We start from the raw sequence: 15369 nt of genomic DNA, 5'->3' as shown, positions 1-15369 counted from the left end.
TTGCTAAATGTGGGTGAGCCTGCAAGATAGTTTCACGTACAGGATGACAAACTACGGCCCCATGGGCTGTATCCAGCCCAACACTTGCTTTTGCAAATAAAGTTTTGTGGTAACAAAGCCACATCCATTCATTTACATATTATCTATGGCTGCTTTTGTGCTACAATGGTAGCGTTGCGTACTTGTGACAGATTGGACCACAAAGCCTAAAAATACCAATTCTCTAGCCCTTTCCAGAAATAATTTCCTGATCTCTGATTTAAAACATAAATGCTGAGTCAGACAGACCTGAGTTCGATTCTTGCCTCTGACACTTATTGGCTGTGTGATTTGGAGCCACTTAACGTCTCTGGTCTTCAGTTTCCTTTTCCTAAGATGGAGATAACATTGGGTTTCGCAAGGTGGAAAGGAGAAAATGCATGCGAAGTACTTAGAATAGTACCTGGCACATAGTAAGCCCCCATTCAACGTTAGCTGCTGTTCTCATTGTTGTCCTCATGCTGATGGTGATTGTCTTAGTAATTATACCTTCTTTCACACACATCTAATGTTCCCTAGTCGGTGTAAGTGTTTTGTTTTCCCAATGGATAGGGGAATCGGGACGAGATGGAGCCCCCACCTGAAGCTTGGGTTTCTCTATCCTTTTCCAGGTCTCACTTACCTTGATGACCTGCTGCCCAAACTGTGGGCGTTTATCTGTGAGCTGGGGCCCCACGGAGGGTTAAAGCTCTTCTTGGAATGCCTCAACAATGACACTGAAGAGTCTAAGCAGCTCTTGGCCATGCTGATGCTGTTCTGTGACTGCTCCCGGCACCTCATCACGTAGGTCGGCTGCTGTGGCCTGAAGGCCTTCGCTAGAGGTGGAGACCAGGCTACAGTGTCAGTCAGGAAGCAATCGCTGATGTGATCACTGTTCGCGTTTGGTCCTGTGGGGCAGGGTCGTCAGAAGAATTAGACGAGAAAACATTTACAAAGTGGGCGGCATATAGTAGGGGTTCAGCAATTGTTAGTTCCCATCCTTTTCGGGGAGCTGAATCCTTTTAGGGTCAGTCCCACTGAATGTGGGCTTTGGGCTCTCCTGGAGCTGGGTTCATCACCTCAGCCATTTTATGCACTGTGCTAGCTCATGTACTAGAAAATTCCAGAGCCAGGGAGCCAGGGTACAAAACCTGGCTTAGCCACTTGCTGAGACACTGGGCCAGAGGCAAGAGGCTCTGCCTCTCAGCCTGTTTCCTCATCTGTCTATCGATGGGAATAACAGCAGCACCTACCTCTTCGCTACGTGGCAAGGTTAGATGAGGCAATGCACATAAAGTGCCCGGCATAGCCCCTGGCACATAGGAAGAGCTCGGTCTGTGCTGGCTCTTACTTTTATCATGGTTATCATGGTTACGGACGAGTTGCTTACCCTCTCTGAGCCGCAGTGTTCTCATTAGGAGCATAGAGATGACATTACCGATCTGATAGGAAGTAAATGAGAGACGGAATGTCAAGTGCTTAGAACAGTGCCAGGTAACAAATGTTAGGCCCATGCAGTCTATTTGTTCTCTCACCGTGTTTCCCCGAAAATAAGACCGGGTCTTATGTTAAGTTTTGCTCCATTAGGGCTTATTTTCAGGGGATGTCTTATTTTTTTCGTGTACAACAATCTACATTTATTCAAATACAGTCATGTCGTCTTCTTCTGGAACATCGTTATAATGTACTAATTGCGTCCGTCTGGCTGACGATCATAACTGGGGCTTATTTTCAGGGTAGGTCTTATTTTCGGGGAAACACAGTAGCTTATGTGTCTACTTGTGTATTTGATATTCTTTTAATTCTACATTTTTCCCAAAAGGTCAGTGAAGAATTATTAGAGTGGATTTCAGGCAGTTATGTTTAGGCCAGACGACATTGTTAGGAGGGGATCGGGGACATGTAGGTGGCAGATTGGGTAAGAATCACAGAGGGAAGAGCTCAGTGAGCAGTTGGAAGAAAGAGCAGGGCTGTGACCCTGAATTGCGGGGTCAAGGGTGACCCAAGAGTGAGTCATATTCTAAAGTGAATGGAGCAGTTTTAGGAGATTTTCAGGTACAGACGTATCTTACATGGTTCATTTATTCATATATTCTTCCAGACATTATTCATTCACTCATAAATACTTCCCGAGCACCTACTATGTGCCACTAATATCTGTTGTAGATGCAGACTAAGCTCCCACAGCTTTCAGCAGACGCAGAGTGCCAGGCAAGATCCCTTGATACTCAGGGATGATTTCAGGCACGAACTAAAGTGTCACAGATCCTCATGAATGAGAAAAATGGAGAGTAGCGCTTACTGCTTTTTAACTTAATTGTAGTTTTTGACTTTTTACCATGGACAGTTTCAAATCGATAGAAAGTAGAGAGAATACAGTCTAATGAGCTCTCATATGCCCACTAGCAGCTTCAGCAGTTATCAGCTCACAGCCACTCTTGCTTCATCTAGACCCCCTACCTGCACTCGTCTCTTGGAAGCAAATCCTAGACATGATAGCGTTTTAGCTGTGTTTTCCAGTGAGTATCTAAAAGATACCGCTTATCCTTAACCTTATTTTGTCTAGTAAGAGGTGCAGATCTCACTTTCTTTCCCTTTTCTCATCGGGAAATCGTGTATAATTTTCTGTCTGATTTAGGATCCTTGATGACATTGAAGTTTATGAAGAACAGATTTCATTCAAACTGGAAGAGCTGGTCACCATCTCCTCTTTCCTGAATTCCTTCGTGTTTAAGATGATCTGGGATGGAATTGTAGGTAAGGTAAAGACGGCAGCCATCGTTCAACTGATGCTGCAAGCAGGGGGGGCCAGGGTCTGTCCCATCAACTCATTCTTAGCCTTATTGTCTGGCAGCATTCACCGAACGCGCACATTTCTTTAAATAAGTAGAAGTTTTATTTCTTCAGTCTCTATCTGTGACCTCTTAAGTTAGGGGTGTGGTTAAAGAAGTCTTGTCTTCCCTTGTGTTTTTCAAGCTGTCCATGTATGTGTAAAAGGTTATTCATGATGATTACTTTCGCCCTGAATCTCCTTTTGATTCTTTGAGCCGATTTCCATGAAGATAAAGCCTGGGCCAGGTCACACTTCAGATTAGATGCCACCCCCTGACGTGTTTCCAGTTGTGGATTCAGTACCAAGTTCCTTAGAGTCTAAAGGTCCTTGGATGAGGTACTAGGGGAGGCAGCGAGAGGGGCTGTGTCTGAGGGATTCTCAGTTCCTACAGACACTTAGAACATACCCAGGGTGCCTTTCGGTCCTGTTGGTTCCATGTAAACTTCAGAGTGAGGGACATGAAGACCTTGTTGGGACTTGATGATGACGGGCAGAGACAAGAGCTCTTCTCCAGGTCTAGTCAGCTCCATGCGTGTGACTCTCCCGGTGTTTGCCCCACAGAGAACGCCAAGGGCGAGACTCTGGAGCTGTTCCAGTCTGTCCACGGGTGGCTGATGGTGCTGTATGAGCGGGACTGCCGGCGGCGCTTTGCCCCTGAGGACCACTGGCTGCGGAAGTGAGCACAGGACTGGGAAGGCACTTGGGGAGCAGAGGTGCCCGAGTGCTCAGCGGACAGGAGTTCGTCCCTCTCCTTCCTCCTGCCCTTTCATCCCCGAGGAAAGCTGCTGTTCCACGACGCCCCCGTCAGGACAGGTCATCCTGTTAAGTCGCTCCTGTTAAGACAGGCGTACCCGGAAGATGCTTAGAGCTCATGGCACCAAAGCCAGGTCACAGTTAGCAAATGTTTCCGGTCCAGGCCAGGAAGAAAAGTTTGCACCTGTACTGAACAGATGATGACAGATAAATGGCAGTTTTCTACCAGCAGCATTAAGATGACAACTACAGCTAGGTCTTTTTGAGAGGTGGGGTCGGGGGGATCGTCCGGCAACAACTGAATGTAAGGTCATGTCCAAATTCTGTTGTCAATGACACGTCAACTCTAACGTAACTCTTGAAGTGGTGGCACTAGAGTAGGGACTGGCAGACTTTCTCTGTAACAGGCCAGACGGTAAACATTTTAGGCTTTGCAGACTGGACGATCTCTGTTGCAACTACTTGATTCTGCCGTTGTAACGTGAAAGCAAACAGAGACGCTTTGTAATGACTTAGTGTGGTTGTGGCCCATTAAAACTTTACAAAAACGGTCAGCAGGCACGATCTCACCCTCAGGCTATCATTTGCCAACCCTGCACTAGACAGTAGTATTCTTGTTTTCATTATCCCAAACCCATGTCTTTTCTTTTTAAGGGATCTCAAACCTAGTGTGCTGTTCCAGGAACTGGACAAGGACAGAAAACGGGCACAGCTGATCCTGCAGTACATCCCTCATGTCATTCCTCACAAAAACGTGAGTCGCACTCAGAGCTGGGCTCCTTGTGTGTGTGTGTCTCTGTTCCCCCACGTGGTTCCTGACTTTCCATCTCTGTCCTAGCAATTGGAAATGAAGACGTGAGATCATTCATTCAGCCAATGCAAACAGTGATTGGCTGTTAACCTGTGTTGGGTAGTAAGCTAAGCATTGGGGTACAGAGATTGAAGGCAGTATGAACGGGCAGTTCTGGCAGAGCAGGGTGTACGTATGCTACAGGGGTGGATGCTGTAGGAGCCCGGGGAAGGGGGGCAGGAGCGTAGGCAAAAGTGGGCAGTGTTTAAGGGCCTCGGGTGAGAGATCGCAGTGGGTACTACTGGAGAGCCAGATGTGTAGTCTGGCTGGAGGGACTAGAAGGCAGACGTCAAGAAGCTGAGGAGGTTTTAGGAGTTGAAACAGCAAGGACCTTATCAACCAAGGGTAGGACCTTGCATGTTGTCCATAGCCATTGGAGAGCTTTCAGCTTTGGAGGCACCTAGTCAGAGCTCTACTCGAGAAAGTTCTTCTGGCTGTAGTGTGGGGCAGTGGCTAGAGGCAGAGGTGTCACAGCCATCCGGCCTGGTCTCGGGTGGGGTCACGGAAGTAGAAAGATGATAAGATCAAGAGACTTTTAAGGAGGTGGCACTTAACAGGCCTGGGAGAAAGGTGACACTCGGAGGAATTCAGATGATGCTCACGTTTCTGGCTTGGGTGCCCAGGTGCCTGGGAGAGCCATTCCCTGACATAGGAGCACGGCCAGAGCAGGTCTGGGAAGTGCTGGCGAGGTCAGCTTTGAGTAGCTAGCATGGGAGGTGCCAGCAACTCCTCAGGGCCATGGGACACGTGGCTGTGGGGCTCAGGAGAGAGGCCTGGCCTGGAGACAGGACCCAAACCTCCTAACTGCGTTTATGGCCATGGATGAGGTGCTCAGGAAACCAGACGGAGTCAGACGATCAGGGGACCAAGGCCAGAACCCTGCAGGACCTGGCCCTTAACGGGACAGCACAAGGAGACAAGGAGTCATCAGAGGGAGCAAACCAGCCGAGCGTGATGTCACAGATCCAAGGGACATGAGAGACGGCTCACGTTCCTGTGTGTAGCGGGGTACCGGGGCTATTCTGTGCTCCTTGGGAAGATGCTCTTACAGGTCTGCGTGTGCCCTTTCCTTTCCTTTTGTCTTTTGACAAAATAGACATTTCTAGAAAAGCGTAAGTCACATGTTTGTAAATTAAATCTCACTTTTCAGAGATCTTACTCCCCCTCACTGCTCTCTGATCTTGTTTCAACCTTGACGTTAATATTTACAATTGCCATTTTATACCCTCCAGCAGTGATTCGCAAATGGGTATGGCTGTTTAAATTCTTATTATACTTGACAGCAGAGCCACTGAGAAATGAGGGGCCTCGTGGAGATGACTTCATCACACGTGCCCTCCTTGAGGGAGCCCCTTCAGCTGTCCCCCTGACCTTGCCTCAGATAGAGAACACGCAGCTTTGCAAAACAGGCCATTCCATTGCTTTACTCTTCCCAATGATGGAACATTCTGGCTCAGCATAAGCTGATTTATTATACTTCTCTGTAACTTTTGCCCTTTGGCCACTGAAGGTGGAATCTCTAATCTGAAATTTGCAGACATCTCTCGTTTCTAAGGGTAGCAGCCTTCCCTTCTCCAGCGATTCCTCACTGAGGTGGTTTCCAGTCCTTCGTCTCCTGGGTCTAGACCAGTTTGGTGGAGTCTGACTTAAAGCTCAGCGCCACGTCCTGGACCTGTGTGTCCGTGAGTTCAGCCTGGACCGTAGCATTCCTCTATCGTATGGTCTGGAATCTCCGTTCTGTATTTCCATAGCTCACAAACGGTGTGCTGGGGTGCCCTGGGATATTTTGAGTTTTTGAGGGGAGCACAGTGAAATCTGTTGGACGCTATTATGAAAGTACTACTAGCTAGGGTTCACAGTTACAGCTTTTTTTTTTTTTTTATGATGTCATATTTTCTAAGCTGGGTTTTAAAAAATGAAATTTAAAAATCTTTTTTTCAATGTATTTTTTTTTTGCAATACAATTTCTATATTCTTAGCTCATAAATACTTATTACGTTGTTAGGACCTAACTACCAAGTAAATGGAACTGTTAAGTATTGCTTTTGACCCTGGAGTGCTGTGAAAATACTGCTGAGCCATTAGGGGTGCTGTGAACAGGAAAGTGGGAACCTCTGGAGAGTAGTTTGCATGATTTGTGAGTCCAGAGTGTATTCTAACCCTCACCATTTTTTCCTTTTGCTTAAGATTGCCATCAAGGCTTTCTGTCCTTGGCTCATAAAATCTCTCTGGTCCCTCCCTTGGGAAAATAGGGCCCTTCCTCGTCTCCTGGCCCGTCCTGCTCCCTGTGATGGCACCAGGAGGTCGGGGAGGGTGTCTGAGGTCTGATGCGTTAGAGCCATGAGGGCACACTTGTCGCCTGTCTCGGGCTGCGCTTCACGGGGGTGTGCCACCTTCTGCCATGATTCATTCGTGCTGGAGGGTAAAGGATATCCCCAGTCCTGCTTCCTTTCCTGTTACCACTCTGCCCTCGGTCCCTAAAGGCTGGCTGAATCTCTCCTTTGTTCTTGATCTCACTCAAGCGGGTGCCTTTCTCGTTTTCCTTAACACTTTTCAAAGCCCCAACTCTGCCTAGTTCACACACACAACACTGCTGCCTCTGCACTCTTCTTACGTTTTGCTTGTACACATTCATCTCCCAATTGGGACTTATAGCTTCTCTCTCTCGTTTTGGCCTAGAAGGCTTAGTGCCATGTGGGCTGGGCAGCAGCTGTGTGGTGTGGTGTTCTGTGCGTGGGCTGTGGGTTTGAGTCTGCCCACCCGCTGTGTGATCTTGGGTGAGTCCTTTTCTTTATCTGCAAAATGGGGATAATGATCCTTAACCAGATGTCCTCTGCTGTTGCTGAGGTCTTACCGCCCCTTGAGAGCTGGTTAAGTTTGCCTCAAACCACCTTCCACGCACCCTGGAAATCCAGAGCCCTATCCAGTCTTTCCTTGATTCCTGCAAGGCTACCATGTTGCCCCAAAAATAAGCCCCAGTTAAGATCGTCAGCCAGACGGATGCATTTAGTACGTTATGACGAAGTTCCAGAAGAAGATGACATGACTGTATTTGAATAAACGTAGATTGTTGTACATGAAAAAATAAGACATTCCCTGAAAATACGCCCTAATGCATCTTTTGGAGCAAAAATTAATATAAGACCCAGTCTTATTTTCAGGGAAACATGGGCACAGTCTCATGGGCACCTCTGCAGCTCTGCTTTTGTGTATGCTGTCTCTGCCCCATACTGGGTAAACCCGATGTGAAGCTCATCTTCTGCTTCACGTTCCATAAAAGGACACCCCTCGTTCAGGTGGTCATACTAATGATGTGGGGTCCCCGGAAACAGTCATGCTACGTGGCTCCACACAAGGTAAATACCTGTTCTGACCGCCTCCAGTTCCCCCACCATAGAAGGGAGAGGCGGGAGTGTCCTCCTCCCACGTCGCCCGCCTCCTCGCTCTCCCTCCATCTGTGCTCTCCTGTCCACGTGGCCCTGGAGCCCCTAGCGCTTTGCAGAGCACTTCAGCCCTATTTCTAGACTCATGAACTAGCCACATCGAGCTGCTTTGCTGAAAGTAGCCCTTACACCAAATACATCTCTCCTTAGGAAGCTGTTGGCAGTTCCTTTTTCTCTTACAAGCATGTTTCCTTCATAAGTTAATATAGATGATCAAATGAAATGCACTAGTCTCCCTTTGTACATGGTTAATCCTTATTATTACTGTTGTTCTTATTACTATTCTTATTTGTGTTTAACAAAGCTCTTGACTTTTGAGGGGATTCCCATTTTAAAAAAACTGAAAAACAGCTGTGGTTGGATTTATATATTCATTCAGCTGCCGTTATTTGAAGTGCTATTATTACAGCAGTGATTCTCAAACCCAGCATGGGGTAAAGGGTCAGTGCTTGCCTAAAGGAGCTTATCAGAATCTTGAGAAAGGAGAGAGAAGGTTCTTTTCAAACAGTAATTGAGAAATATTACCAGTGGGACCACGGTGTGCTTCAGGGCACAGAGGAGGCAGATAAAAGGTCAGGAACCTTTATTCTGTAGGATCATTTAAAAAATTTCTGACAGTGAAAAAAATTGCCCTAGAAATGTTTCTGTTTTTTAAATTTATAATATTGATTTCCTTTAAAACAGGCACGGCTGTGTAAAGCCACCTCTGTAAACTTGTCTTGCCACCAGGTTTTTATGGTGAATTATTGACTGATTGCTCCTAGGCTGTTCTTTGCTGGCCTCTAGCTGCAGCCAGACGACTCGTTCTGGAACCTTTATTCTTTGGCATGTATTTGGTTATATTTTTAATTCCCAAGAGTGTTTGGGGAATGTTTACTGTCCCCCAAGTCACTTCTAACCTGCAGCACGTATCAAAGTGTCCCATTCTGGTTGCAGCTCATGTGACGTAAATTTTGTTCCTTTCGTACAGTGTGTTTGAGGGAATCATCCGTTGTTGACCCTGTTTTATTCTCATCTTTGCTCGTTTCAGAGAGTTCTCCTGTTCCGAAACATGGTTACCAAGGAGAAGGAGAAACTGGGGCTCGTGGAAACCAGCTCCGCCTCCCCCCACGTCACACATATTACTATCCGCCGATCCCGGATGCTGGAGGTGAGAGACCCCACAGAAGTGCGCTCTGGGAAATGAGGGGTTTTTAGTGGATGACCTGTTGCCTCTGAACTCTTCTTGTCACTCCTTGATCTAGTGGCACTGAAATCAAGGCTGTGGGAGCAGGAAAGCGGCCACTTGTCTCGTTTCCTGCTCTGAGAGCTGCATGATTAAATGTGTCCTTAGTGCCTCAGACCTGCGGTGCAGTATTCCTTTTCCTTTTCTCCACGAGGGCCCCTGGGCTAGAGCATCAAACACTTCGTGCCTCTTTGAAATGAGGACAGGAAGTGCCACGTGCAGACATCTCATGTCTGTGCAAACTCCATTTGTCCCGGCAGGCACTTTGCCCAGATGTCCAGCTGTGACTGTGGAGGCTGGAATGTAGGTGTTACTGAGCCCTACTGGGAAAGGCATTTGTCACAGAGCTGGAAGTTCTTTGTAGTCAGAGGCTTAGGAGATAAAAAGGAAGCGGCCCACCTTAGCCAAACAAAGCCAGTGTCCCGGATTACCATGGTGTGGCGACTTCATGCAAGTTAGAATTAAGTGCCTGTCCTCAGAACACTTTGCTTCCATATGTCAGAAGACATTGATTTTGTGGGAACAAGACCCTGACTACTGTCTGCTGGACATTGTCATCGTAAATGTCTACCTGCAATGTCTGACTTGGGCGTGGCCCCCTGCACCCCCCACGGTTGTGCCGTGCACAGCCTGCCTGCATGTGTGGGTCCTGCCAGCAGTGGGATTGGTGACTGAGCCCCAAGGGCCCATTCCCAGGAGAGCCTAGGCCTGATTGATTTGCCCGCGCTTGCTCGTCAGACCTGTTATCACACTCCAGCCACGGTTCCTCCCTAGTAGGTCGTGCCACCGTAGGGCAGTCATGGCATCCCAGGACAGGCCATGGCCACAGAGCCAGCCACCAGCAGACAGCAGTGGCTGCAGCGCTTCCTCCCTACATGCTGACATTTCTCCCTGGCGGCATTCACCCTCCTTCCTGGAGCCCTTGTTTAGTTTCCCTGACCGCTGGTGACGGACGCTGAGGTATACTGGGAAAGGCAGCATGCGGTAGACGATGATATTTTTGACATTGGCAAAAGCAGGGATAAGCCTCGTAAGTGCCCACAGGGACCCTGCAGGGCATGGGAGTGAGGAAAGCTAGCTGAGAGGGTCGCAGCGCAGGGGCACCTTGTGTGCACACTGAACAAATAGAAATATCCCTCACTTCCACTGCTCTCCTCTGCTTTGCAAACACAGCCCTCAGTCTAGGTGATCTCCTTAAGAGAAACAGCCCCACAAATGAGTTGATAAATGACAACTGACATCCAGCTTTTGTGTCGGGGAGCAGTAGAGAGTGGGCAGGTGGAGAACACGTGCTCCCCCAAAACAGTCAGCGGAGGTTTGGGCTCCAGGATTCTCTCGTTTTTTAAGAGAAGGCCAAAATTCAGGGTTTTGTGTGAATTCCCCAGATCTTTTGATACTGGGTACTAATGATACTTTGTAAAGTACCTGGAAGGTCAGATAATTCCTGTCTTCCCACCGAATTCAACCGATGGGCCACCGGTTGGCGACCTTCACTTTGACTCGAAATAGAAAAAGCCCGTCGTGTTGTCTATACTCCCTTCTCCAGCACTTTCCCCAGCTTCACCTCTCTTGTCTCTTAAATTCCTCCGTCCCACCACGCATCCTCCCCCTCCGATGTGACCAGCACCCACCGGAAGTCTGGGGTGGCAGGGACTCTGCTGTCTCCTGAGAGGGATGGAGTCCCCGACCGACTCCCTCCTCAAGTGTCGTTGCTTATGGGAAAGTCATGTGGCATCCTGGCTGCTCGAGCCAGCTGTTTTAAACACGTCACTCAGGGACATCAAAAGAGGGATGTCTGTCTTAGGTTTTAGGCAAAGTCTGTTTTCCTCTTTACGTCCCACTAGAAATATCTCATTATGAAATTGATCACTGGTGTCCCTGTTGAATTAGGGGGAGAGGGTCCTTTATTCCGTTACCATAGTGTTGTTATGATCTGGTGGTTTGATTAAAACATGAGAGTCCAGTGGCCTTTGCTTGATTTGGACACAAGGGGGCATCAAAAAGTTGATATTAGACTTAGATATCCAAGGCTTTTTTTTCTGTTTCCTTTTTAATAGCGTGTATTGAAGGCAGTGCCTCCGTATCAGGTGACCTGGTGTTCATCCTGCAGGATGACTTGCCCTCACAGGTGTGACCTGGGGCTGGAACTCGGGCATTTCAGGACTGGAAGGAACCTTACACGCACCCTTGCCCACCCCTTGCCCCTCACCCTGTCAGTGGCAGACCTGAGGCCAAAGAAATTCAGCTCCTCAGTCAGGTCACTTGGATATCGGGTCTTGAAGTCATTGGAGACCAAAGCCAGCTCTCCTGTCCCTGGGTCAGCGTTCTGCGTCTGCTTGTTGCAATGCAGTAGAGAAGAGGCGTGCCCTCCTCCCGCTCACCCTCGTAAGGGGCACAGAGCTAATCCTCCGGTAACAACACCAGTGTCCAGAGTGCCGTGGAGGGTGGGGGGAAAGCGCGACAGGAAATAACGCCGGAGGAGGCAGGCGGCAGTTTCTCTCTACTTTTCAAGGAAGAGGCTGACGTGGGGCTGATGAAGCCAAGCTGAGATCTGAGTCCAGCACACTTTCCGGGGCACCGGCTGCGTGCTAGTTCTTTCACACGCCCTTCTCACCGAATCCGCGAAACCCGAACACCTTGCTGGTGGGTTACAGTTAAGGAGGCCTCGTGTTCACGCAGCATGGAGGAAGTCCTGCAGGCAAGCAGGACCACGTTTGGATTCTCCACCGGCCCCCGAGTCAGTGCCAAGATAATTCTCTCAAATTTAGGCAGAATGGTTTAAATGCTACAGCAGCTGCATGGTGACTTCCTGTTTCTCCCTTGTTTTCAACGGAAGGATTCTCAAACTTCATGTGCACAAAGGCACTTTTCAGGATTGTGCTCTCAAAATTGTGTTCCTGTTCCTTCAGCTGATTAATGGGACTGCACAGGTCGTTTTTTCCGTGCTCTTTAACTCTAGAGCTTAACCCTGAATTAAGATTGGAAACCACCATAGACAGTCCTTTGGATCACAAGGGAAATGTGATTGACAGCAGGGCAGCAAGGGTTCTCCAAAACAGGTCTTACCAGACTGGCCTCATTTGCTCTGTGACAAGGGGCCAGAGTGGCAGATGGGTGGATGCCACGGAGATGGTGTCTGTCAGCGAAACATCTGAGAGCACCGCCGTTGTGACTGAGGGGGAAATGTGGGGTGGCTTCAGCAGGATGTTATGTGACAGTATCTAAAGACGTAGGTTTCACCCTGCCGAAGGGGCCTCATGGCGGCCCAGAGGCCTCCTGCCTGGGTCCTGTCCTGTTCAGCACTGTTTTACAGTCACTGAAATAAAAACCTTAGCAGCTTGCTTATCAGTGTCCACATGCCAGAAATATGTTAGATGACAGACAGAATCGGGAGCCAGGAAGACCTCAGCAGGTTAGAATCAAGAGGCAAACTACGGAGGACGATTAGCAGGAAAACTCAGAAGTTGTGTCCGAGAGCTCTGGGTAGGGGAGACGTGCTGACCTGCTGCGTGTCTTAAGGGAGCTGAATGTGAGCCAGAAGCACGCTGAGGCTTCTCCTGTCTGCTCCTGCCCTCGTCCAGGCCCAGCATCACTCCTGCGCCCCGTCTGCCTGCTTTCTGCCCCGTCCCCTGCTATCCGTCTGCTCTGCTGCCAGCCGAAAGCCAGCCACACTGCTCCTTGTCTAAACTCTTCTGGGGCTCCCCATTGCCTGCAGGATATAATTTAAACTCCTCAGCATGACTCACAAGGCCTTTCAGGTTCTGGGGGAAGATACCACGAATTGAAGGTGAAGGGTATTTTTATTTTTCATTTTCTAGCACTCTAAGATTGATTGATTGATTTTTACCGTAAGCTAAAAGATAGGCTCAGCATTAAAATACAGGTGTGATCTTGTCTCGGTTTCTGCTGTCCTTTGTCTGATGGCCAAGAGCTTGTCTGACTCATCTTGTCTAATTGCCTGTCTCGCTGCCCTGCATCCTCTTGAGGAAAGCCCCCCCCTTGCCACACAGCGGTAAAGTCACATCCCCCAAAAGGAATTTAACAGGCTCGCGTTTGAAGCGGGTGAGAATGACTCTTCTCATACACCCATGCATCCTGACTTGCACGTTTCTTACACTGGGAAAGCTGCTCACGGGAGAAGGGGCCTTGAGGGGAGCCCTGAGTTATGCAGAAGGCCTTGTGTTCCTAATGGGCTATAACTCTGCCCTTGGCAGGACGGCTACGAGCAGCTGCGGCAGCTTTCCCAGCATGCCATGAAAGGCGTGATCCGCGTGAAGTTCGTCAATGACCTCGGGGTGGACGAGGCAGGAATTGATCAGGACGGTGTTTTCAAGGAGTTCTTGGAAGAGATCATCAAGAGGGTATTTGACCCAGCACTCAACCTGTTCAAGGTATTTAAGGGGAGCGCGAGCGGGCTTGACAGTAGCCAGATTCGGGGTGACAAATGAAACGTGACGGACTGGGCTTGCTCATTACAGGGCTTTTAACCTCCGCCTCTCTCTGCCTTTTTGCCTTGCAGACAACCAGTGGGGACGAGAGGCTCTACCCTTCGCCCACGTCTTACATTCATGAGAATTACCTGCAGCTCTTCGAGTTTGTGGGCAAGATGCTGGGGAAAGCTGTATATGAGGTAGGCGAGTTCCAGAGCCTTGAACTGGCATGGAAAATAAGATGTGAGAAATACCGCTGGGCTTCGTATGCATGTATGCGATTAGGCCCAGCCATGTAAATTACCTGTCACTAGGATAAAGTCATGGAAAGAGGGACAGGAAGCAAGATTACTGTACAAAACACGCAGTGCTATCCGTGTGCTGTCTCATTTAATCCTCTCAGTCGTCCTGGGGTGCTGCTGCTATCCTGTGTACGGGGTGCGAGAACTGAGGCTTCCAGAAGTCACGATGGGACCCGGAGTCCCAATGCTAGTTCAGTGGTAGAATCCAAATTTGACCCCAGGCCAGCCTGAGCCCCAAACCAGCCTTCTGCTTTCCTGAGGGGTGAGGGGTGATGTGCCAGAGCCAGGTCTCCAAGTGGAGTCCAGGTGGTATGAGGGCGGCGTTCTGTGGGGTTTGGTAGTAGCTGCAGTTGTTTTAAAATCCTTTGTTATTTGAGTGCTTGGAAGTGAGCCAGAGGTGCTCGGGAGATGCCCGCAGATTAGAGCATGAAGGTAGGACATAGCCCATAGCAACTGACACGACTGGTCCTCCCTGGCTAGCTACGTGACTGTGCGTGGAAGTCGCTTTCCTTCTTAGGTCCCTTCTTTAGGTTCTCGTCAGTAAAGTGGAGATAATACGTTACTTGGTTACTGCAGATGGTAATGAGGTAATATAGGGGGAACACCTCCAATGGTGCCTGGACCTGCTTATTGGGGAAATGGAGTGCCATCCTCACTGTCGTTAAGAAGAAAGGTGTCTGAACTTCCCCTTCTCAATCTCTGTGGGGTCAGGGCCAGGTGGACTTCTGCAGGCTCCGGTGAGGCCCACGTAGCTCCAGTCCCGCTCCACTGGGCTGAGCTGGCAGAACGCCCTCCTGGTGGCACTTAACCCTCCCCCCCATACCCTGAAAGCCCTGCTCCTCGGGAAGGAAGGAAAGCTGCAGCAGGAGCTCTGGAGCCCTGTCACAACTGACAGGCTGTGCTGTTCCCTATTTACAGATGGGAAAGCTGAGGCCCCGTGGATTTGATCCCTGAGCGGTGCAGCTCCAAAGCTTATGCCCTTAACCACTGTGCTGTAATGTCCCCAGGAGACACTCAATTGTTAAGTGCTGGGGAGGTGTTGTTCTCCAGGTTGAAACTTTAGGAAATGCCTGGAAATGCCCTTGGCACCCTCGGGGGTGGGATGGGCAGCCTGAGTGGCCCCAGATGGCGGTCACTGACCCGGGATCCTGGCTGGACGGGTGGCAAGCTTCTGTCTGTCCCCTCGCCCAGGGAATTGTGGTGGACGTGCCCTTCGCATCCTTCTTCCTGAGCCAGCTGCTCGGGCACCACCACAGCGTCTTCTACAGCTCTGTGGATGAACTGCCGTCGCTGGACTCCGAGTTCTATAAAAACCTCACTTCCATTAAGGTCAGTGGGGAAAGGCGGGAGGGCTGTGCTGAGCGCTGGTGTGAGCGCAGAGAGGAGTGAAGCCCAGCAGGGTGTGTGGTGGAACGAGAGGTCCTGCTGTGGAAAGAGGCCCCCGCGTGGCTTCCTCGGGGCACTGCCGTTCAGGCCTGATGCTGCCGGCCGCCATCCTCGAGGTGATGAGGGGCC

At 49.5% G+C, this 15369-nt stretch overlaps 1 protein-coding gene across 1 annotated transcript in view; it reads left to right on the top strand.

Annotated features, from left to right (window-relative positions):
* UBE3B (ubiquitin protein ligase E3B) overlaps positions 1–15369 on the top strand; it is a 53840-nt gene that overhangs the window by 26968 nt on the left and 11503 nt on the right. Inside the window, exons 13-20 of the mRNA XM_033097650.1 lie at positions 651–822; positions 2657–2775; positions 3413–3527; positions 4259–4358; positions 8928–9047; positions 13337–13513; positions 13642–13752; positions 15046–15183. Of these exons, the coding sequence (XP_032953541.1) occupies positions 651–822; positions 2657–2775; positions 3413–3527; positions 4259–4358; positions 8928–9047; positions 13337–13513; positions 13642–13752; positions 15046–15183 (1052 nt within the window). The remainder of the gene's footprint in view (positions 1–650; positions 823–2656; positions 2776–3412; positions 3528–4258; positions 4359–8927; positions 9048–13336; positions 13514–13641; positions 13753–15045; positions 15184–15369) is intronic.

The sequence above is a fragment of the Rhinolophus ferrumequinum genome, chromosome 25 (genome assembly GCF_004115265.2).
Source record: "Rhinolophus ferrumequinum isolate MPI-CBG mRhiFer1 chromosome 25, mRhiFer1_v1.p, whole genome shotgun sequence".
Taxonomy (NCBI): Eukaryota; Metazoa; Chordata; class Mammalia; order Chiroptera; family Rhinolophidae; genus Rhinolophus; species Rhinolophus ferrumequinum.
This window is presented reverse-complemented; position numbering and strand designations above follow the sequence as displayed.